The sequence below is a fragment of the Candoia aspera genome, chromosome 2, assembly GCF_035149785.1.
Source record: "Candoia aspera isolate rCanAsp1 chromosome 2, rCanAsp1.hap2, whole genome shotgun sequence".
In the NCBI taxonomy this organism is placed as follows: Eukaryota; Metazoa; Chordata; class Lepidosauria; order Squamata; family Boidae; genus Candoia; species Candoia aspera.
This window is the reverse complement of record NC_086154.1, coordinates 113,836,720-113,857,038: the sequence shown is the minus strand read 5'-3', so window position 1 is coordinate 113,857,038 and position 20,319 is coordinate 113,836,720. Positions and strand designations below refer to the sequence as shown.

Below are 20,319 nucleotides of genomic sequence, written 5' to 3'. Positions count from 1 at the left end.
GCAGAGGCGACCCCGCAACGGTTGGAGACGACGCACTCCACCAGAGCCACGGGCACCCTCCCAGCCCACACCGCACCCCAGTTCCGGTCCTGGAGCTTCAGCCCAGCCGCAAGAAGCGCAGCAGAGGACGAAGTCACGGACCAATCACTCCGTCACTGGGCCGATGGGGTAGAACACCGGATGGAGCCACCCTACCCGAATTTGGAGCTCACCTACCCCGAAACACCGACCGGACCATTCCCAACAACATCGCGGCCAGCTGACAGGGACACGCAAGTCAGGCTCACAGCCATGGAAGCCCAACTACGGGACCTAGGAGCCATGTTACAGTCCCTGATAACCAATGGACCCTACAAGACGATGCCAACGCAGGTACCCACCCCAAACCAGACCCCGAACGGGAGAGGGCACACCCACATGCAAGTCGCAGCGGCGAGTGCATCCACACCGGCAGAGCCCATGAGCCAAAGCACATGGAGGGGCGACCCACAGCACGCGAGGTTCCCAAGGGACTTTTCAGTTACCTTCGACGGGAACCCCACGAAGCTGTCCTTCTTCGTCACCAACGCCAGAGAATACATGGCCCGCCATGGACACTACTTTGATTCAGAAGCAGAAAAAATCTCGGCGGTAGCCATCAAACTGCAAGACAGGGCGGCGGACTGGTACGTCCAGCTATACGAGTCCAAGTCCCCAGCCCTATCAAACTTCCATACTTTGCTCGCTGACTTGAAACACTATTTCGAAGACCCAATGGCGAAGGAGAGGGCGAAGTGCGCACTGCAAGCACTGAGACAGGGCAAAAGAACTGTAGCAGATTACACCCTGGAATTCAAAGCCCTCGCAGACAAAATCACCGAGTGGTCAGAGGCCACCCTCACCGAAATGTTCAAAAGGGGACTCAACCGGGAAGTGCTTCAATGGGCACTTTACCGGAACAACCCAACCTCACTTCATGAATGGATTTGCCTCTCTGGCAAAGCAGAACACGCACACCGCACGTTCCTGCTGTTGACCAGAGATGACAAACCCAAGAGGACCCCCCACGCACACAGGGCTAACCGGACACGCGGACCAACAGCAGAGGTTTGCCCGCGGACCGTGCGCAAAGTGCGGGAAAATGGGGCACAAGGCGGCAGACTGCTTCGCAAACAGAGCACCGGACTGCACACCCTGACCCACACCGAAAATGCCGCTCAAACCAGCAAACCCACCTCCCCGGCGACTGACAGGAGCTTTAGCGGCCCCAGATGAGGACGCAGATGCCTACCTTGCTGGGGACGACAGCGACGCCCCGGCACAGCTGGCGGGAAACGCTCCCCGCCTGCTCTAAGTCGCACCGCGGAGCAGGTGGTGGAAAAGGGGCGCAAGGCACACAGAAAGAATGATGACAACTCCATCTTGACAGGAAAAATCAGACTCACCTACGGCCCCAGAGCCGCCGAGGCGTTAGTGGACTCTGGGTGCTCCAAAAACCTGATTCATCCTAACATCATTGTGAAACTCAAGCTGCCCTGCCTCCCCCTCCCCAAACCGCTGGCGTTCCATCAACTGGATGGCTCAACAGCGGGGGGGAAACCAGCCACACAACAGACCAAGACGGTCACCCTAACAATGGGCACCCACAAAGAACAAATATCCTTTGTGGTGACCCAAATCGGGAAACCCATCATAGTGCTGGGCATACCGTGGCTAGCAAGCAACAACCCACGCATCGACTGGAGGAAATGGACCATCCAATTCAGCGATGGCACATACCAAGCTCCAGCACTGGAGAAGATACCCACCCCGACAGTAGGGAGGGCTGAGGGAGTCGCCCAGGACAATAACCCAACCCCAGACGGACTACCAGACCAATATGCCGACTTCACAGACGTCTTCGGAGAGGAGGAGGCGGACCAACTACCCCCCCACTGTAAGACAGACTGTAAAATTGAGCTACTCCCAGACATCCCCCTACCCAAACCAAAGATCTACTCCATGACCCAGAAGGAGCTGGCAACCCTCCGGGAGTTCATCGACAAAAACCTGGCCAGGGGTTTTATAGAGCCAGCGAATTCGCCCGTCGGAGCGCCCATCCTTTTCTGAGAAAAAAAGGATAGCACCTTACGGCTCTGCACCGATTACCGGGGACTCAATGCCGCATCTTCCTCCAATAAATACCCACTGCCCCTCGTAAAGGACATGCTCGCCCACCTGTCAACGGGCCGCGTGTTCTCCAAACTCGACCTCCGCGAGGCATACTATAGGATCCGAATCAAGGTGGGGGACGAGTGGAAAACAGCCTTCAACTGTCCCCTTGGCGCCTTTCAATACAAGGTACTGCCATTCGGGTTAGCGGCGGCCCCGGGGGTGTTCATGCAACTCATCAACGAGGTGCTACATGAACACCTATTTAAAGGGGTACTAGTGTACATAGACAATGTCCTCATTTACACGAGGACACAGGAAGAACACGAATGGTTGGTCAGACAAGTACTGGAGAAATTAAGGGGGGCTAAACTCTACGCCAAACTGTCCAAGTGCGAGTTCCACAAATCGCGTTTGGACTACCTAGGGTACCGAATCTCCGGCAAAGGCGTGGAAATCGACCCCGCAAAAGTCCAGGCAGTTTTGAATTGGGAACGCCCACACAATAGGCGCCAACTTCAAAGCTTTCTGGGATTCGCAAATTTCTACAGGTCCTTTGCCAGGGGGTTCGCGGAGATAGCCCTCCCCCTAACAGATCTACTCAAAACCAAAGGAGTTAGGGAAACATGCAGAGTCAAGAACCCGGGGGCCGTGCTTACTTGGACTCCCACATGTCAAGCAGCATTTGACAAGCTGAAAGCGCTGTTCACAACGGAGCCAATCCTTGCACACCCGGACCCAGAACGGCTGTTCGTAGTTCAAGCTGACGCGTCTGACTTCTCCCTGGGTGCCATACTGCTTCAAAAGGAGCCCGCAGGAATCCTTAAGCCATGCGCCTACCTGTCAAAAAAGTTCACAGAGACGGAGAGGCGTTGGCACATATGGGAGAAGGAGGCGTTCGCGGTGAAAACGGCGCTGGAGTCGTGGCGGCACCTACTTGAAGGGACCTCCCAACTGTTTGAGGTCTGGACAGACCACCAGAACCTAGAGGCCCTCCGGACGCCCAGACGCCTCAGCCCTAAGCAGGTCAGATGGGCTCAGTTCTTCAGCCGGTTTAACTTCCAACTGAAGTTCATACCAGGCAAGAAGAACTTCCTGGCAGACGCCCTCTCCCGACTGCCCCAAGACGAGGAGCCCATCCCAGATATGGTAGGGACCGTACTATCCGCTTCCCAGCTGGGGATGACAGCGACCACTCGGAGCAGCGCACGGAGACAGCCCACCCCCACGACACAAACGACAGCAAGCCAACCAGCTAACAGATGGCGCCGACCGCAACTACCAGGGGGGATACGCGCAGACCTCACCGCCGCTCTCAAATCCAACCCCTGGGTCTTGGCCAACCCTGACAAGGTGACAATGGAGCAAGACTTAGCATGGGGAGAAGGCAGACTATACGTCCCAGACTCGCAGCGCCACGCGATCCTCAACAGATCGCATGACAGCAAGCAGGCGGGACAGTTTGGATTTTTAAAGACCCTGCACCTAACACGAAAGCAGTTCTGGTGGCCCTCATTGAGACGGGACATCAAGGCATACATCGCATCTTGCTCGGTGTGCGCGATGGCCAAACGGCCACCGGGAAAACCCCAGGGACTGCTGCAAGCGGTGGCGGAGCCCTCCCGGCCATGGGAGGAGATCTCCATGGATTTTATAGTCGATTTACCACCCAGCCAAAAGAAAACAACCATCTGGGTGGTGAAAGACTACTTCTCCAAACAGGCACATTTCATCCCCTGTGCAGCAATCCCGTCTGCCCAACAACTGGCTAAACTCTTCCTCGTACACGTGTACAGGTTACACGGATGTCCTGTACGCTTGGTGACCGACAGGGGCACACAATTCACCTCAAAGTTTTGGCGGGCTTTTTTAAAACTGATCGGGACACAACAAGCCCTATCCACAGCCTGGCATCCCCAGACGGACGGAGCCACGGAGATCCTCAATGCCACGCTAGAACAATTCCTCCGCTCGTACATCAATTACCACCAGGATGACTGGGTCGATCTTCTCCCATTCGCGGAAGTCGCCTACAATAACGCCATTCACACGAGCACGGGGAAAACCCCGTTCGAGGTGGTATCAGGTCGCGAGTTCGCCCCCATCCCAGAGCTGCCGCAACCCCCGCCCCCCCCGGGCGCTGATGACTGGGGACAGAAGATAGCAGAATCGTGGCCAGTAATCACAGCAGCGCTGAAAGAAGCACAGTCAGCCTACAAAGAACAAGCAGACAAGCACCGGCGCCAGCAACCGACATTCCAGGTAGGAGATATGGTCTATCTCTCTACCAAATTCATAAAATCGCCCCAACCCTCGAAGAAACTGGGCCCGAAGTACATTGGGCCGTTCCGGGTAACACAAATAGTTAACCCGGTCACAGCACGCCTAGAACTGCCACACAATTTAAAGAGACTTCACCCAGTATTTCACTGTAGCCTTTTAAAGCCGGCAAGTACCTCCCGATGGCATCCCAACACGCCCCTACCCCCCCCTGGTAATGATAGATGGCCAGCAACATTTTGAAGTAAAAGAAGTGCTCGACTCGTGCCGGCAGCAGGGCACCCTACACTACCTGGTGAAGTGGAAACACTTCCCCCACCCAGAATGGGTCGCCGCATGACACGTCAAAGCACTGGACCTAATTCGCACGTTCCACACTGCTTACCCCGACAAACCCACGGGTTAACCATTTGGAAGGGGGGCAGTATGTCATGAGCACCGTTGAGCTGATTGTGTCAGCACAACGGCACACATAACAATACCAAGGAAGCAGGGGCAAGGGATTAAGAGATATGCAAGCAACGCACAAAGACAGGCAACAGACACCGGCAACAAAGTAACGACTCCAGCTGGAAAGATCCAATCAAGAAGATACATTGTTGCAAAGGGCAAAACTGACAACGCCTGAGCACAAGGCACGCCCGGAGCTGTCAACGGAAGCGCAGAAGATCATCGCCCAGCTTAAAGTCATCACCGGCCGGAGAAAGATTAAGCAATACGCCCGGGGCACCAGCAGGGGCCCCGCGACCCCTCACCCACCGGCAATGGGGCATTTGGGGCTCGGGGAATTGCACAACAGAGGGAAGGGGGAGCGCTGACCGGCGTGGGCTATTTAAATCCCGGACCGGCGCGCTCCCTCCACTCTCAGCTTTAACTAGGCATGCACTATACTTGAATAAACTCAGAACCTGATTTCTCCTAAATTGGCGTCTGTGTCTTATTGAGTAGCAGGCAGAGCCTGACACAGCCTCTCCCCCTGGAGATCTGGATGGCCTGGGCCCTGCATGATGGCACTGTTTCACTGAGGGGGCCTGGAACATGCCCACCCTGCCTGATCTGGTACGACAGGCAGAAACAATTTTGGGATTGCAATGGGTTGGTGGTAGGGCCAGGCTGGTGCTCCATCCAGACCATGGCCACCACAAGACCTGACTGGTCATTCCCCTGTTCTTGCTCTTCTACGCAGGGAAGGCCAGCCTTGCTGGCTGGCTGCTCTGTGAACCGGTTTACTAGTGTCTGCCTTTACCCTTTTGGGGTTATTTCCTCCTCACTAGTCCCAGTGCCTTTCTTTTGCTTTTGCAGATGATTGTACACATGGATGCCTTCATACCTCCTTCCTATTTACCTCTCTTGACTCCAACACATACCCTGTCTTTTTTTTCCATTATGGTACCATAGTAGCTCTTATGGTACAATACAGGTAGTCCTTGGGTTATGATGGCAATTGGGACCAGAACTTCCGTTGCGAAGCAATGCAGTTATTAAAGCACAATGTCACATGATTGCATTGCTTAACGATGGCAATCCCAGCAGTCCCTGTTGCCATCATAATCCCAGGACTGCATGGGTCATTAAGCAGGAAGAGGCAGGAGTTCCAGGCAAGCAGGCTGGTGGGTGAGAGCTGAAGTTGGAGAGGGGGGCCCCACGGGCAGGCATTATGGAGTGTGGGGAGTGTGTGGGTGCCACAGGGAGTAGGGGAGTGCCACGGGCAGGCACTATGGAGAGAAGGCAGGCAAAAAAGTGGCAGGCATGGGAGCGACTTCCAACTTCCTGCTGGCTTCCCCATTAACCTTGCTTGTGGGAAGTCAGGGAACTTTGGAAATTGCAGTCAGATGACTGTGGCTCCCTGCAACGTTGTAATCATAAGCTAGGCACCAAGTGCCCAGATCGGGATCACATGACCACACAGATGCTGTGACAGCTGGAACTCCAAGGACCGGTCATAAGACCCCCTTGTTCAGCACCATTGTAACTTTGAACAGTTGCTGAACTAGTGATTGTAATCCAAGGACGACCTGTAATCAAAACAATAGGGAACAGGTTGTTCGTTCATTTCTACCTTCCTCTTTAGGTCCATAGAAATGTTGCATCAAGGAAGAACTGATAATTCAGTTTCATGGAAACAAAGTAGTACTGTTCCTAGCTGCAAAATAAATGTTTAAAATAAAGGGAAGGGAAGCTTTGCAGTACGGTGGGTAGGGAAAGCAAGGGGAATCTGCTTCCTTCAAACCGAAAGGGTCTCGCTGGGAGATGTAAGGCTTGAATGGAGCAGGAGCCTCTGTGGTTGAGGACGGTTCATTGACTCAACCTCAGGATTGTAAAGAACAGCCACTGCTGACCAGCAGAGAACATTGCAGTCCAGCAGCCCAGGGTGAAATAGCCGCCCAGGGCGGTGACCAGCTGCTGGAGGGGAGGGGCTGTGCTAGGCCCTGCAGCCCCTTGGAGATGGGGCTGCTCCTAGAACAGAACTGAGCACTGGAGACCACCTGCCCTGAAGGGCTTAAGACGGCTCAGGCTGGAAAAACAGCAGTTTTGAGCCAAAGTTGGAAAACAAGGGTCCGGGGTGCATTTGCAGTGGACGTGGGAGTGAGAGGAGGACAACATCACCTGTTCCTGCACTCAGGGAGCAGAGTGGCCCATTCTGGCAACAGATCAAGTACATAGTGTAGATTTGATTCTATTTTTCCATTCATTTCTCTCATGAGAGATTTAATGTACTCAGTATATGCAAACTGCATGCTTGGTGTTTATAACTGTGATAATTCAGTTGCCTATACTTTTATTATTTAAGCTGCAGGCATAATTGATATCTTTCTCCCAGTTAATTCTTTCCAGCTTAGCACTGTGACATTGAATTACCTGAAGCTCCATCTCTGAATGAATATGCACATCAATCCTCAATTCCTAAAGAAGCAGGTGTAAATATCATGCCCCATACTGACAGCCTTCCTCAAGATAGTGCTTTCCAAATTTTATGACAAAACCAGTTGTAATCTCAAGTTATCCGTTAGACAACCGGCTGGAGAGGCTGAATGAATCATTTGCTTTGTTTTTTTTTAACCTTCCATTGCCTTGCCAAAAGATCCCTTAAAGCAGAAGATGTTGCAACAAAAGCAGGAAGATGCTCAGCCTGAAAAGCATTAACAGCAATAGACATAGTCCCGATATGTCCTTCTTCCCTTCCCCCTTGCTTGCTTTGCAGAACATGCTCGAAGTTCGCTTACAGACCTTCTAGTAGGAATCTCGATGAGTACTTTCATAGAAAAAAAATGTCCCGCCTTGTCAGTGATTGGCCAAAACTCAGAGAAGTTCTTTTTTCAAGATCCGCTGACTGGAGGGAACCGTGCCGATTGGCCAGTTACCCTGGAAGACAAAAGCGGCGCGCGCGCCTGAAAAAACCGCCTTTCGGGAATTCTACTCTGGAACGGAGTAATTGGTGGGACGCAGTGGGTGTTATGAATTGCCTGATGATACCGGGAATGCAACCAGGATCCCCGCACAAGGCCCGCGGCCAGATACAGGTATATGAGAGTTTGAAATTATGGTATTATAGTTAAGGGGTGGATAGGTTTGAAGTTAGGGAGAAAAGGGGCTCACGTAGGATGTGAGAAGCTAGTCTGCAAACAGACTGCTCAATATTTTTCTTCTTATCGCAGGTCATCTTTGGACCCATGTTCTCTGGAAAAAGGTATGAATTTGAAGATATTTAAAAAAATAGCTTGCACTGGTATCTAGATGCTTGACTCTGGCATGCTGCTCTAAGATGGCTAGAAAAGAAGATGGGATCTTCAGGTGAGAGAAATTGCTGGGTGGGGCATATCTGCACAAGAGCAAGACAGTCTGCAGGGCTGGTTATTTTCAGCTAGGCCCATGCTTCTCCTTGCCTCAGTGGACCAGGGCTTAAATGTATGGCTGAGATAATAGGTTAGACATGTATTAAAATATATACAAGAGTTGTTTTTTTTAATCTGTTCAATGCTGTCCAATCCTCAGAGACTGCCTGGACAAGTCCCTGCAGTTTTCTTGGCAAGATTTCATAAGTGGTTTGCCCTTGCCTCCTTCCTAGGGCTGAGAGGGAATGACTGGCTCAAGGTCACCCAGCTGGCTTTGTACAAGAGTAGCACTGTCTTATTCTTTCAATTTTTTGGCTAAGAATTCTAGGAGTTTAAGCTTTAATATAATTCCAGTACCACACTGGAGAAGGCTGGAATAAGTAGGGCCATAAATTAACTACCATTTCTTCTATTTCTGATACAGTATCTAAACTGGAAATAGCGTAGCTTTGGTATCTTGGGGTAGTGTATTATCCAAGGGCTTAGATGCTCAATTACCTTGAAGCTATATGACCCAAATTATCAAACATGAGCGCTTTGTATACAAGAGGCTTTAATCCATGATAGAATAAAAAAGATGTTACTTTTTATGAGGAGTGCTTTGGCTTTTTCTGAATAGCATTTGTCACAACAGAATCTTAATTCTTGTTTTGTAGCACCGAACTGATGCGCCGAGTCCGTCGGTTTCAAATTGCACAGTATAAATGTCTTCTAGTCAAGTATGCTAAAGACACACGCTATTGCGTCAATGGAGTCTCCACACATGACAGGTGAAAACATAGTATGGGCAACAAAATAATAGTTTACCACTTGGGGAAAACATTTTACAGTAATATACTTCTTGGTTGTTCAGGAAAGCAGGGTTCATATGTCTTGTACTGTAATATCATTGACTGCTTGTGGATTTTGTTTTATCATCTTCAAGAAACTGCAATTGGGATACATACAATATATCTGACAAACTACGCTGGCCTTAAAACTGTAGAGTGAAGCTTCATATATGTCTTAGCATAATATAAACTTTTAGAGAATCAGAAAAGGAACTTACAGATAGTAGAAAAGCATACAAAATTATTAATACTTGTGGATAGAAAAAACTTTTTGCCTCACAAAAATAAGGCAAGTTCATTTCCTTACATAGTAACTTTCCCAATCTTGGGCAGTGATGTGTAACTATTTTGTTATACCTATAAATTGGACTGGTTTACACACAGCTCAATATTTCTCCTCAAATGCAAATATGAAATGGTACCTGTCACTTTGGGGAGAAGGAACAAAATTGCAGGAATAATATAAAAGGTTTTGTTAGTTAAATGCTAACTAACAGCCCAGGGCCCTTCTGTGTGCAGTTATGTTTTCATCATGAAATCCTTCTTGTGAGAAAAATCATCCCAAACTTTGATTCAGTCAGCTATAACCAAATACACTTCTTTATATAAGTTTTGTTCTTCTGAAAGTTAAATGAGCTAAAATTGTGATCCCCTAATTCATCATATTGGTTGAATCCTTCAGAACCTCAAACTTTATCTTTACAGAAAACATCATTATCTATTTTCTATATAAATAGACAATTTCAGGGAGATAAACCATTTTTCTACATCTTTTATTTGAAACTATCTTCAGTGAAATGTTTGCTATCACATGGTATTTAGGATTCAAAGAACTGTCTTAAAAGAGAATCTGCAGGATTTGGCATTTGGAAATAATTACCCTTAAATAGGTTTTTACCCTGCAACAGATACTTACTGTTTTTCTGCACAGAAACACCATGGAGGCCATGTCAGCTTGTTACCTCAAAGATGTACAGCAGGAGGCTCTCAATTCTGCTGTGGTTGGCATTGATGAAGGCCAGTTTGTAAGTTTTTATATTACACCTGAACGTTTAAATGAACTGTCAAGTACTAATAATTGTTTCCATGCTTAACAGAGGTTTGGATCGTAATTCTATACACGCTTATGTAGGGTAAGACCCATTTTGTTCATTGAGATTACTTCTGAGAAGACATATTGAGCAACAGTGACAATATGATAGATCCTTATATTCTCTTGCCTTGATTTTAAATGTGAATAGTTAAAATTCAGTCCTATGCCTGCTTAGCCTGGCAGGTAAGCCCCAGTAAACTCAGTAGGACTTGGTTCTTAGCAAATGGTTAAGATTGTGCTATGAATACCGTATAAATGCTTCTAATGTCATAATCTATAAACAAATTGAGAGTGCAACCAGACTTGGAAGTACAAGTAGAATTTTGATCAATTCATCTCAAAAAGAGCATCATAGGGTTAAAAAAAGCACACAAACCCCTCAGATGTATACAATTTGGCTCTCTTTTGGTAAGAAAGAGGTTGAATGGGGGGATAATGTAGAAGTGTGCAAGTTCATTCTTTTGAACTGTAAGACCTAGAAATTAAGCTGAATGATAGAATTGCAAAAAAAGGGAAATATTTAAAAGAGGATTAGAGCTGTTTATGGGGGATAACTTATACAAGTACCTTTAGTAATCTGAAATACTAATTGCTGGGGAAGATCAGTGGGAGGCTGTGTTGACCTCCTGTCCTGCTTGTGAGCTTCCTAGAGGCATTTGATGTACCAGTCGGAACAGAATGGTGAACTAAATAGATCTTCAGCAGCAGAATTCTTAGCTTTTGGGAAGAACATCACTAACTTTATTCATAACAAAATGATGGTGTCCCAGACATCGTTTCTAAGACTGTGGTATGAAGGAACGGTGCATTTTTAATTTTCCCAATTAGTTTCCAGATATAATTGAGTTTTGTGAGACAATGGCCAATGAAGGGAAAACTGTCATTGTGGCAGCCCTTGATGGAACGTTTCAGAGGAAGGTAAATTACTTTAAATTCCTAATTGTATTTCCTGGATAGTTTATGCCCCAGATCTACAAAGTATCTCATGGTTTCACTGCAGGCTTTTGGGAACATCTTACAGCTAGTCCCCTTAGCAGAGTGTGTGGTGAAACTAAACGCTGTTTGTATGGAGTGTTATCGTGAGGCCTCTTATACAAAAAGGCTGGGAACAGAGAAAGAGGTAAGACTGCAGTTAGAGCTTTCCCTTTCTTTAAAGGATTCCCATCTACCTGTGTGAGAAGTGTGCCTGTTATGGATCAAGAACAGCAGAATGTTTTACTTTTAAATTTCCTCCTTATCCTACTAGGTGGAAGTAATAGGAGGGGCAGACAAATATCACTCAGTCTGCCGGGCCTGCTATTTCAAGAACCAACAGTTGACATCTGAAAACAAAGAGAACCTACCAGGTGGGAATAAACAGCTGAACATTAATACCTCCAGAAAAGTCTTGTCTACCCATCAGATCATGCAATGGAGTCCATCTAATTAAAGAAAGGAAGCAAGGGATCCAATTCCTAGGTGGATTTAAGAGAAACAATCCTGGCCTTCTTTATATTGTTAAACTGATGTTCCTCCAAGACACCAGAAAGAGTTGTTTTTATGAGGAGCAACAACGCTTGAGGATACTGTAACATGCTATGAATGTGGATGTTCTATGCTAAGAGCTGCAGACTGATGCACTGGTTCTTTAGTCTCTAGGGGGAAGATTTTGTAATGTCATTAGTGGCATTTCCTCTTGCACAAAACTTCCCCAAACGGTTTAATTCAGAGTTTTAACGGCCACAATAGCTGAGGTAGGCGACATTTATTAACAGCGGGTTGCACTATGAAACTGAAACATCATTTCTCCAAATCCATGAAATCAGGTTTTTTGGGGGGTGGTGGAAATCCTTACTTTATTCAATAGGTAGTTTGCTGACAGTGGAGCAGGCTGTTGGGCTTTAAAGACTGAATAGGCTAACTGAACAAAATACATATTTGGTACTCTGTATCTGCCTGTAATTAAACATCTGGGATATGCAAAGTAGCTGTAGAGACTTGCTAACTTACAGAATAATTGTAAGGGCTGGAGAAAGTGTATCAGGCCTTTAATTGCTGTCTAACCTTTCTGTGTAGAGATTTGACTCCTTGCATTATTGACTTAAATCTATTTTCTACAACTTTTGCTTTCCTAATTTATTAAACTGGCTACTAATATATCAGTCATTGTTTATATAATATATTCCTGCTTTATGTACTTTCTAGTATACTGTCTAGCATTTTGGTTTTACTGCTGTGATGAATATCAGCACTTCCTCTATTTGAGTAAATTTAATCCTTTTGCACTGGAAACGTCCTCAGAGTGTCCTGCTTCTGTTCTCTCAGGAGCAGAAGGGGTACTGTCTTCTGCAGTGGTAATTGAAGGGTTGATTTTAACTAATGATGCATTGAATAAATAAAAATCTCACTTTTACGTTTTATTTAGACCTTACAAATAAAACTTAAAGTGAGATTAATTTTACTGCAAAAGATAGTACCAGATAGCTATGCAGCTAATCTTAAACAGTTCAGCATGACAAGATCCTCACTGTTGACTTAAAATGTCTTCTAGAGTTATCCAGCCACTTTGTGTTGCTGTAACAGGCATTATATTGCCCTAATAATAATAAAGTGACTTAGAGCCACTAGCAGGGAAAAGGTTATATGTATGACATTCAGTGAAGGGGAGTTAAAGCTGAAAGTGCCAAAATCGTTTTCCCTGGGAAGCTTAAAACTAACTACTGCCAATAGTCTTACCCTAGCTATTTCTAAACAGTACAGATTATCTTCACACAAAAACTACATAAGGAATATAAATCCAGGCATATAAACTACTAGTGTGTTGTTTTTTCCAGACAAAAAGCAGCTCAGGCAATAAAGGCTAGCCTAAAAGGTCTCATGCTGTTTAAAAACTCCACTGTTTTTCTATAGACAGTATACCCTTGCCCAGCTATTAATCCCTCTGAATCAAAGTATTCATCCTCTCCCCTAAAATTATAGAAGGGTACAGCAAAATTCATACATTCTAAGGGATGCAAATAATGTAGCTTCTACTACGACAAAAGATTTTAAACACTTCACGCCCAAAGACTGCAGCATTTGTGAGACTAAATGCACGAAGTTTGGCAATTAGGAAACAGCAGTGTCAACAGCCACAGGCTATGGATACAAAAAGGCCATTATCTGAAATGCTTGTTAATGGGGATGTGTAAAACATTTGGTGTACAGAACAGCCATTTTTAGGGGCCTGAACTCAAATACACCAATTTTGGATGTTTTGGTCTGTATATACACTAAAATGGGGTCTGTTTTGTTCCAGGTGTGGACTGAAATATAGATGGTTTGGGATGGGGTAAGAGGTGCCACATGCAGAGGCTGGCAGTCACATCAGGGAGGAAGGGAAGGTACTGCAAAGATTGTGGGGGGGATCTGCAGTGCTTTGGGGCAGGGGATGTGAGATGCTGGGAAGATCAGGGCAAGTGAGGTGATGGGACATGCCATGCTTTGGCACTGACTGTAGTTGAGAGGAGGGAAAGAAGAGTGGGCACTCAAAGGGCGGCTAGTGCCCAAGCCAGGGGCGGGGGGAAGAAGGGCAACATGCCTATTACTCCATTTGCCTGAAAAATCCTCTGGATTTTGCTTTGATCAAAATGCAGAACAAGTATTGTGGCTATTGCTTCTGCCTATCCAAAGGTTCTGAGCTTCTAGAATACAAAGGTTCAAAACAACCTATTTTCCATTTCATGCACATTCCTACTGTTAGTGATTTAGGGAAGCTTTGTAAAGGTGAGTTTATCTTCCTTTAGTAAATTATTGAGGACCTGTAGGTCACTACTAGAACAGGTCTCACAGGCTTCAAGGAGCCAGGTCCTTCCCACTTTGAACCAAAGAAAAGGTATGAGATAGGTAAATCCAATTGAATCACTAATGCAGAATGTCCAAAGCTTTATCTACAAACACTTTTAATTGGCTTTGGTATCAGCAGCTGAAATGACAGAAGGAAAGCACTGCAGATGTATTAGTGTAGAAGGGCAGCACCACAGCCACAGGAGCACCAGACCCATCTGGGGCCTGGAATGGTCAAAATCAGCAAGCACACCAAGGCACAGGTGTAACAGCACTGGGCAGATTGCCACTTGAACAGCAGCAGCAAGGATTCCACTGGGGCAAGTACAGTAGAAGTGCAGTCTTCCTTTCCTGCAGAATGCCTCTAGCTATTTTCAGCAAGCAGCAGAGTTAGCTGCAGCGGCAAGAAAACCAAGCAGTCAATGCCACTTCAGCAATTAATAATTCCTTGCAAGTCACACACAGGACAGAAAGCAAGCTTCCTGTGCCCTCGAAAGAAAGCTTTTTCTGCAAGAAGCAAGTTTTGGAAATAGTTTAAAATGACAGAATATCCCAGAACCCAATACATATACATGCACAACACACCCTCTTGGTTGCGGCACCCTTACGTTTCACAGTAGACACAGTTCCCACCCCAATAAATGAATACATTGCACTAGGGTGGCTATCCCTGCCAGCTGCTTTGAACAGTGTTAGTAGCAATCAGTACACAGGTGGAGGCTGGTAGCCTTCAGAGTTCTCTGGAGTGCGAGTGAAGGGTGGCTGCTGGTAGCTCTCATGACTGACATTGGGGTAACTGGAGTATGGAGGCACAGGACCTGGAGCTGGGTCAATGTAACTGTGGTCAAAATCTTGGACGCCCATACGGTAATGCTGAAGTGCAAAGGCAATCAGGAATCCCTATGGAGAGGAACAGTTATTAGTAGGAATAGTAGGAACCTGCCCATGAAGATTTGCTTGCCAGAGAAGCAAGTACCTTCTTCAAAATTCAGCACAGTGGTCAGTAAATACACCATCACTTTTAATTAATTGTGCCACACTGCTGCTTAAGGAATCAGACTGAAAAAGTTACCTCTCACCAAGCCACTTCTATTGTAAAAGGCACCTGGATGCATTTGTTTCCCTGGGATTCCTTCCACAAGGGATATTTTATCACAGCCCTTCTATAAAGCAGAATAACTTCCCTGTTCCTCATGCAATTAGAAGGCTATGCGAATGACAGATTTGAATTAGTTATTCTCTGGTTCTGTGCTCAGTTTCTTAATGAAACAGCAAAGGAATTACCAGTTTCGTATCCTATTCCCCCCCCAGGCAAAATAAGCCTTTAAGCTGCTTGATCTTCCTGGGCTGACAATATTCATCCCTGGGTTTTCTTGAGACAGAGGAAGAAGCTCCTACTCACCCATGAAAAAATGGAGAAGAAACTGAAGGCAATCGACGCACGGGCAGAATCAGCTCCAATTTTTACATCTTCGGGCTTTGTTGATGCCCACTGGTTTGTCAGCACACAGAAGCCAATAAACCACAAAAATGTCCAAAGACCTGGACAGAAGAAAAGGGAACACTTAACCATATACTTATAGATTACATGATACAGTAACATTTTACCATAGTTAGTTATGAAAGATTACAGTACATTAACCCTATTCCGATGCTCTTCTTTTGGTGTGCAAGTCAGTATTGCTACATTTGACAAATGGCTTAGAGCAGACTTCCTCAACCTTTTGACCCTGGAGGAAACCTTGAAATATTTTTTCAGGCCTTGAGGAACCCCTGCACATTGAGGTTCAAATATAGGCCCAAAGGTACAAAATTATTCTATTTGTTTCATGGGTAGGCCTGTATATATACATTAACAGTGTTCTTAAACTAAAAATAAAGACTGAAACTTACCTCTTTAATATGAAGTTGCCCAAATTTGAAATATTTTTTTAAATGAATTGTGATCTCCCAGGGAATCCCAGGTGATCTCTTACAGAACCCTAGGGCTCCATGGAACCCTAGTTGAGAAACCCTGGCCTAGAACATGGGCAGGCTTCATTCTAACTCTGTTAGTTGCCTAACAGGCATTAGACAACTTGATACCCTCCAAATGCTTTGGACTAGATACCCCAGAATTCACTGGCAATGATTGCAGAGACTGATGAGGACTGTAGTCCAAGATGTTTAGATGGACTCGTGTCTGGATCAGCCTGCACTTTCTATTGTAGCTAGGACCATGATAATGGCTTTCCTTTACCCAATAAGGACATTGGGCTGGGTGAGATAGGCATCTACTTGCAACAACAAAATTTATTTTTAATTTAAGATTTAACTCAAGTTTTGTTTCACAATCAAGGCCCAGGATGGAAAGGGAGCCCAACGTTTTCCTAAGTTGGAAGTATTACTGTCTTGCAACCCTGGTAAAGCAACTACAGGTAATCCTTGCTTACCAACTGCTCATTCAGTGACTGTTTGAAGTTACTACGGTGCTGAAAAAGGAGATTTATGACCGGGCCTTGAAATTGTGGCTGTTGCAGTGTCCCCCTGGTCACGCAATCGTGATTCGGGTGCTTGGCAACCAACACACATTTACAACAGTCGCAGTGCCCCATGGTCACGTGATCACCATTTGCAACCTTCACAGCCAGCTTCTGACAAGCAAAATCAATGGGGAAGCCTGCAGGAAGTCACAAGTCAAGGTCACGTGATATTGTGCTCAATGACCACAGGTCATTTGCTTCATGACAATAACCAGAACTGACACTAAGCGCTGTCACATGACTTTTCACTTTATGACTGCATCACTTAGTGACAGAGTTGCCAGTCCCAGTTGCAGTTGCAGTCAGTAAGTGAGGATTACCTATACTGACTTTTTATTCAAGGCATAAGACACAAAGGCTTAAACCAGAGAACAGGCTCCAATTCTATGGTCTCTTATCCTTCAGCATTATGCACATGAAGAAGCACTCAGATTGAGGTCATCTCCCTAAAGCCACTTTGCACTCTCACAAAGCAAACCTTAGAGGCCACTATTCCAAAAGATCTGAGCAATTACACATGCACATGCAAGGGAATGGGAACCCAAAGGGAAAATGCTGCCCAAGTCTGGAAGTGAAGGAAGAGAAAAGAGAGAATGTGGACAGAACTCAGCTGTTCTCCCCAGGGCCTTGCCTGAGACCACATCTCCCAGGAACATACCTGAGAAGGCTAAGTCGGCCATAACAAGGTACTTGCGATCAGTGGCGTTGCTGATCTGTGGGAAGTAGATGTCAACCATAAAGAAAAATACACAAGCCAGGAAGGCAACCACGCCAATGCCGATACCATAACGACAGGCATCCTCATTATGATTAAAGATGCAGTAAAGATTGTCAGAAGCGTGGGTGTTGGTGTAACCTTCCGCAATGATGCAGGAGAAGACAATGAGTGCAAACACCTGCAAAATTATAAAAGGGAAAGGGAAAATATTAGTACTAACACTTTCCAGGGCAATGGGGGAACCCAGGGAAAGCACATTTTAACCACTTTAACTTATCAAGTTACTAACAGATCCCACCGAGTTCCGAACTCTAATACTCATGCGCAGCATTACTCAAGCGCAAGAAGCCAACCTGCAATATATGCACACTTTATTTGTATGCTGCCCAATCCTCAAAGGCTCTAGGCGGGCTAATAATATGGCCATAAAATAAAGATTGATAAAAAGAAAAATAAGTAACAGAAGAATTTAAAACAAAACACAGGCTCATGGTCCAATGATAAAACGCAGTAATCAGCTAGCTCTGCTATTCAAGCAATTCCCTGAACGGAGTTATTCCCCTTCAGTGTTCACAGAAATGTTCTCACCTTTCTCTCCACAAACACAAGAAACTCTACCTTAAAACAGTTTCCAGGTTTCCTGTTAAAAAACAATGGGATTCAAACTAGGCCCCCAGACTACAAACTAAAAGCTTATCACAGGTCAGTAAGCAAGCACACCCCTTCTTCCCCCAAGCAGATGCTTCTCAAGCCAAATCAGCATAGCAGATGTTTTGTGCACAGAAGGATTGACTTGCAGTACAATTTTTTGAAGAAAATGATAGAATCTTCTAAACGTTTTTTAAAGCCACAGAATAAATTACTTTAAGTCTTTAACTAATTCAAATTTCCCAGGATCTCAGGCCACCCACTCATCAGGCTTCGCTGTTAAAAGAATGTAAGAGTATAGGAGAGTCAACAGACAGCTGCGAACCAGCTATTTTGGCCAAGAAAACCAGAGGGATGGATCGAGCTCGACTTGACTGGGTCTTTATCTTTTTATGGGTACCTAGACTTTATTTTCCTAAATCTATAGTCGCTGCCCATGCGCAGGGGATTGCCACGTTCTTTGCAGGGCAGGGCTGGGCGCTAAAAACAAGGCAGCGCGGATCCATGGTCGTGCTTATATGCCGGTCATCCTCTCGTTAGCCGGTAAGGAAGCCAGCCCCCTCGCGCGGCCCGTGGTCCCTCAGCTGACGTCCATATGACTAGGCTGCCTCACAAACAACATTCGATACAAACGGAGGAATTTCATCCGGCCGAACTGCCCAGTCTGAAGCAAAGCAGCGACCCTTCGTCACCTCCTCAAGGACCCGAAAGAGCCCTGCCAGGCGGGTGTCACAACACGCGCGTCTGCTCTGCAATGCAAAGGGCAAGAATTTATCACCGGCCCGAATCGGCCGTTACTTTCCAAAGTGGCTCGCCGCCGCCGCCGCGATTTTGGAAAAGCGAGGCCCCGAAGGGAGACCTGAAATAAAGCAATTATCCCCACCTGTGAACAGCCTGGCCATTCCTCCAGCTCGGGTACTAGCAGGGGCCTCCGCTTCTAACAGCGTCGCATGACTCTGCACTGCTACGCCCAGGCTACTTCCCTTCTAGGTACACGGTAGTAAGCAGACACCCCTCTAGTGGTCCCCCCTCAGCTGCTCCCGGAACACCTAACCTGGCGGCACCCCGGCCACGTCACGCGCCCTCGTCCACACCCGAGCCGAGGTCAGGTGAGCGGACCCACTCCCCGCGCGCCCGCGAGGGAGGGAAAAGAGAAGAAGCGAATCAGTCTCCAGCAACCCATTGTCGTTTCAAGCTACTCCGGGCCGGACCAACCTGAGCCACTCACCGCGCTCAAAATGCGTGCAATGACCTGTGGCTGGTGCAAGAAACGCCACGGGTCAAACGTGCCGCCCGCTTTAGCGGCTCCGTAGGCGCCTCCGCCACTCTCCATAACTCTCGGACGCTGCTTTCCGCGATTGTCCCGACCCGGAACTCTCTATGGCCGCCTCGCCCAAACTTGTGTTGAGCGTTCACAAGCCCCGCCCTTTGGGAGGAGACCCTGCCCGGGACGCTGGAGGCAAGGTAGCGCGTGCTTGCCGAGAGAGACCGGGGTCCAGGCTTGGACTTCTGCCCGCCTCAAAGCAGTTCGCATTCTCTCTCCCCCTCATTAAGAAAGGAAGACCGTGTGGTCCGTCTTTACACGTGTAATGACTTTCCCGATGCGGTTCAAGTTTAGACCCATTTGGAAAGATGATGATGCCGCGCAAGCCTGGTTGGGGACAATACCAAGGCAAAAATTAGCTTCTCGTCCAGTCTCCTGAATTCGGGCAAATTTCTAGATTGCATTTGGGTAAGCATAATAGCTACTTTTTCGATTGACCCGAAAAAGCGGATCCTGCACCTGCGGGAAAAACGCTAGGAAGAAAAAAAAATCGCTACTGGAGTGACTGCACACCCAGCCAAACTATCAAAGAAAGCAAAACATCCATTAGCATAACACTAAACACACTAAATTAAAAATATTTTTAAAATTAATAAAATGTGAATTTAATGTAACGCCCACATGGCACCCCTATGTAAAGCACCAGTTGCCAATGGGCTTCTGGGTGCAATTCAGGGTAGTAGCTCTTACCTATAAAGCCTTGTATAGCATAAGGCCTGGCTATTTGAAGGACCACCTACCTCTCATGGTTTCTGCCCATCTGGTATGATCTGGCAGAGTGGTCATGCTCCACATCCCCTCAACTAGACAGTGTCATCTTTCTGGAGCCAGGAAGCCTGCTCTCTTTCTAGCGGTGGCTGCCCTCTGGAGTGAGGTCCACCCTGAGACCCTTGCAGCTCCCACCCTGAAGATGTTCTGGCGGGCCTTGAAAACCCTGAGGTAGGATGGGTGGGATTCCCATTTGTGATGTTTTATGTTTGCTTTGTTGTTTGGATTGCCCTCTTACAAATATTTTGTAGTTACTTTTGTACTGCTCTGGTTATTTCTTGTATTTTGTTGTTCTTGTATTATTCTAGTGTTGTGAGCTGCCCAGAGAGAGTTGGAGTTGGGCAGCACCCAAACTGAATGAATGAATGA

The 20,319-nt window shown here is 46.8% G+C and overlaps 2 protein-coding genes across 2 annotated transcripts; one reads left to right on the top strand and one right to left on the bottom strand.

Moving 5' to 3' along the window:
• Positions 1-7,865: 7,865 nt before the first annotated feature.
• On the top strand, positions 7,866-11,595 carry TK1 (thymidine kinase 1). Its single transcript, XM_063293323.1, is given in 8 exon segments — positions 7,866-7,931; positions 8,067-8,098; positions 8,900-9,013; positions 10,005-10,098; positions 10,995-11,084; positions 11,167-11,292; positions 11,295-11,378; positions 11,413-11,595. Coding segments are annotated over 8 exon segments (789 nt in total).
• SYNGR2 (synaptogyrin 2) lies at positions 9,831-19,266 on the bottom strand. The gene is made up of 4 exons (XM_063293322.1): positions 19,087-19,266; positions 17,151-17,388; positions 15,373-15,512; positions 9,831-14,870 (listed from the first exon to the last, which is right to left on the bottom strand). Exons 1-4 carry the CDS (start codon positions 19,189-19,191, stop codon positions 14,673-14,675), a joined length of 681 nt encoding a protein of 226 aa, XP_063149392.1. The 5' UTR covers positions 19,192-19,266; the 3' UTR covers positions 9,831-14,672.
• Between the last annotated feature and the right edge of the window lie 1,053 nt (positions 19,267-20,319).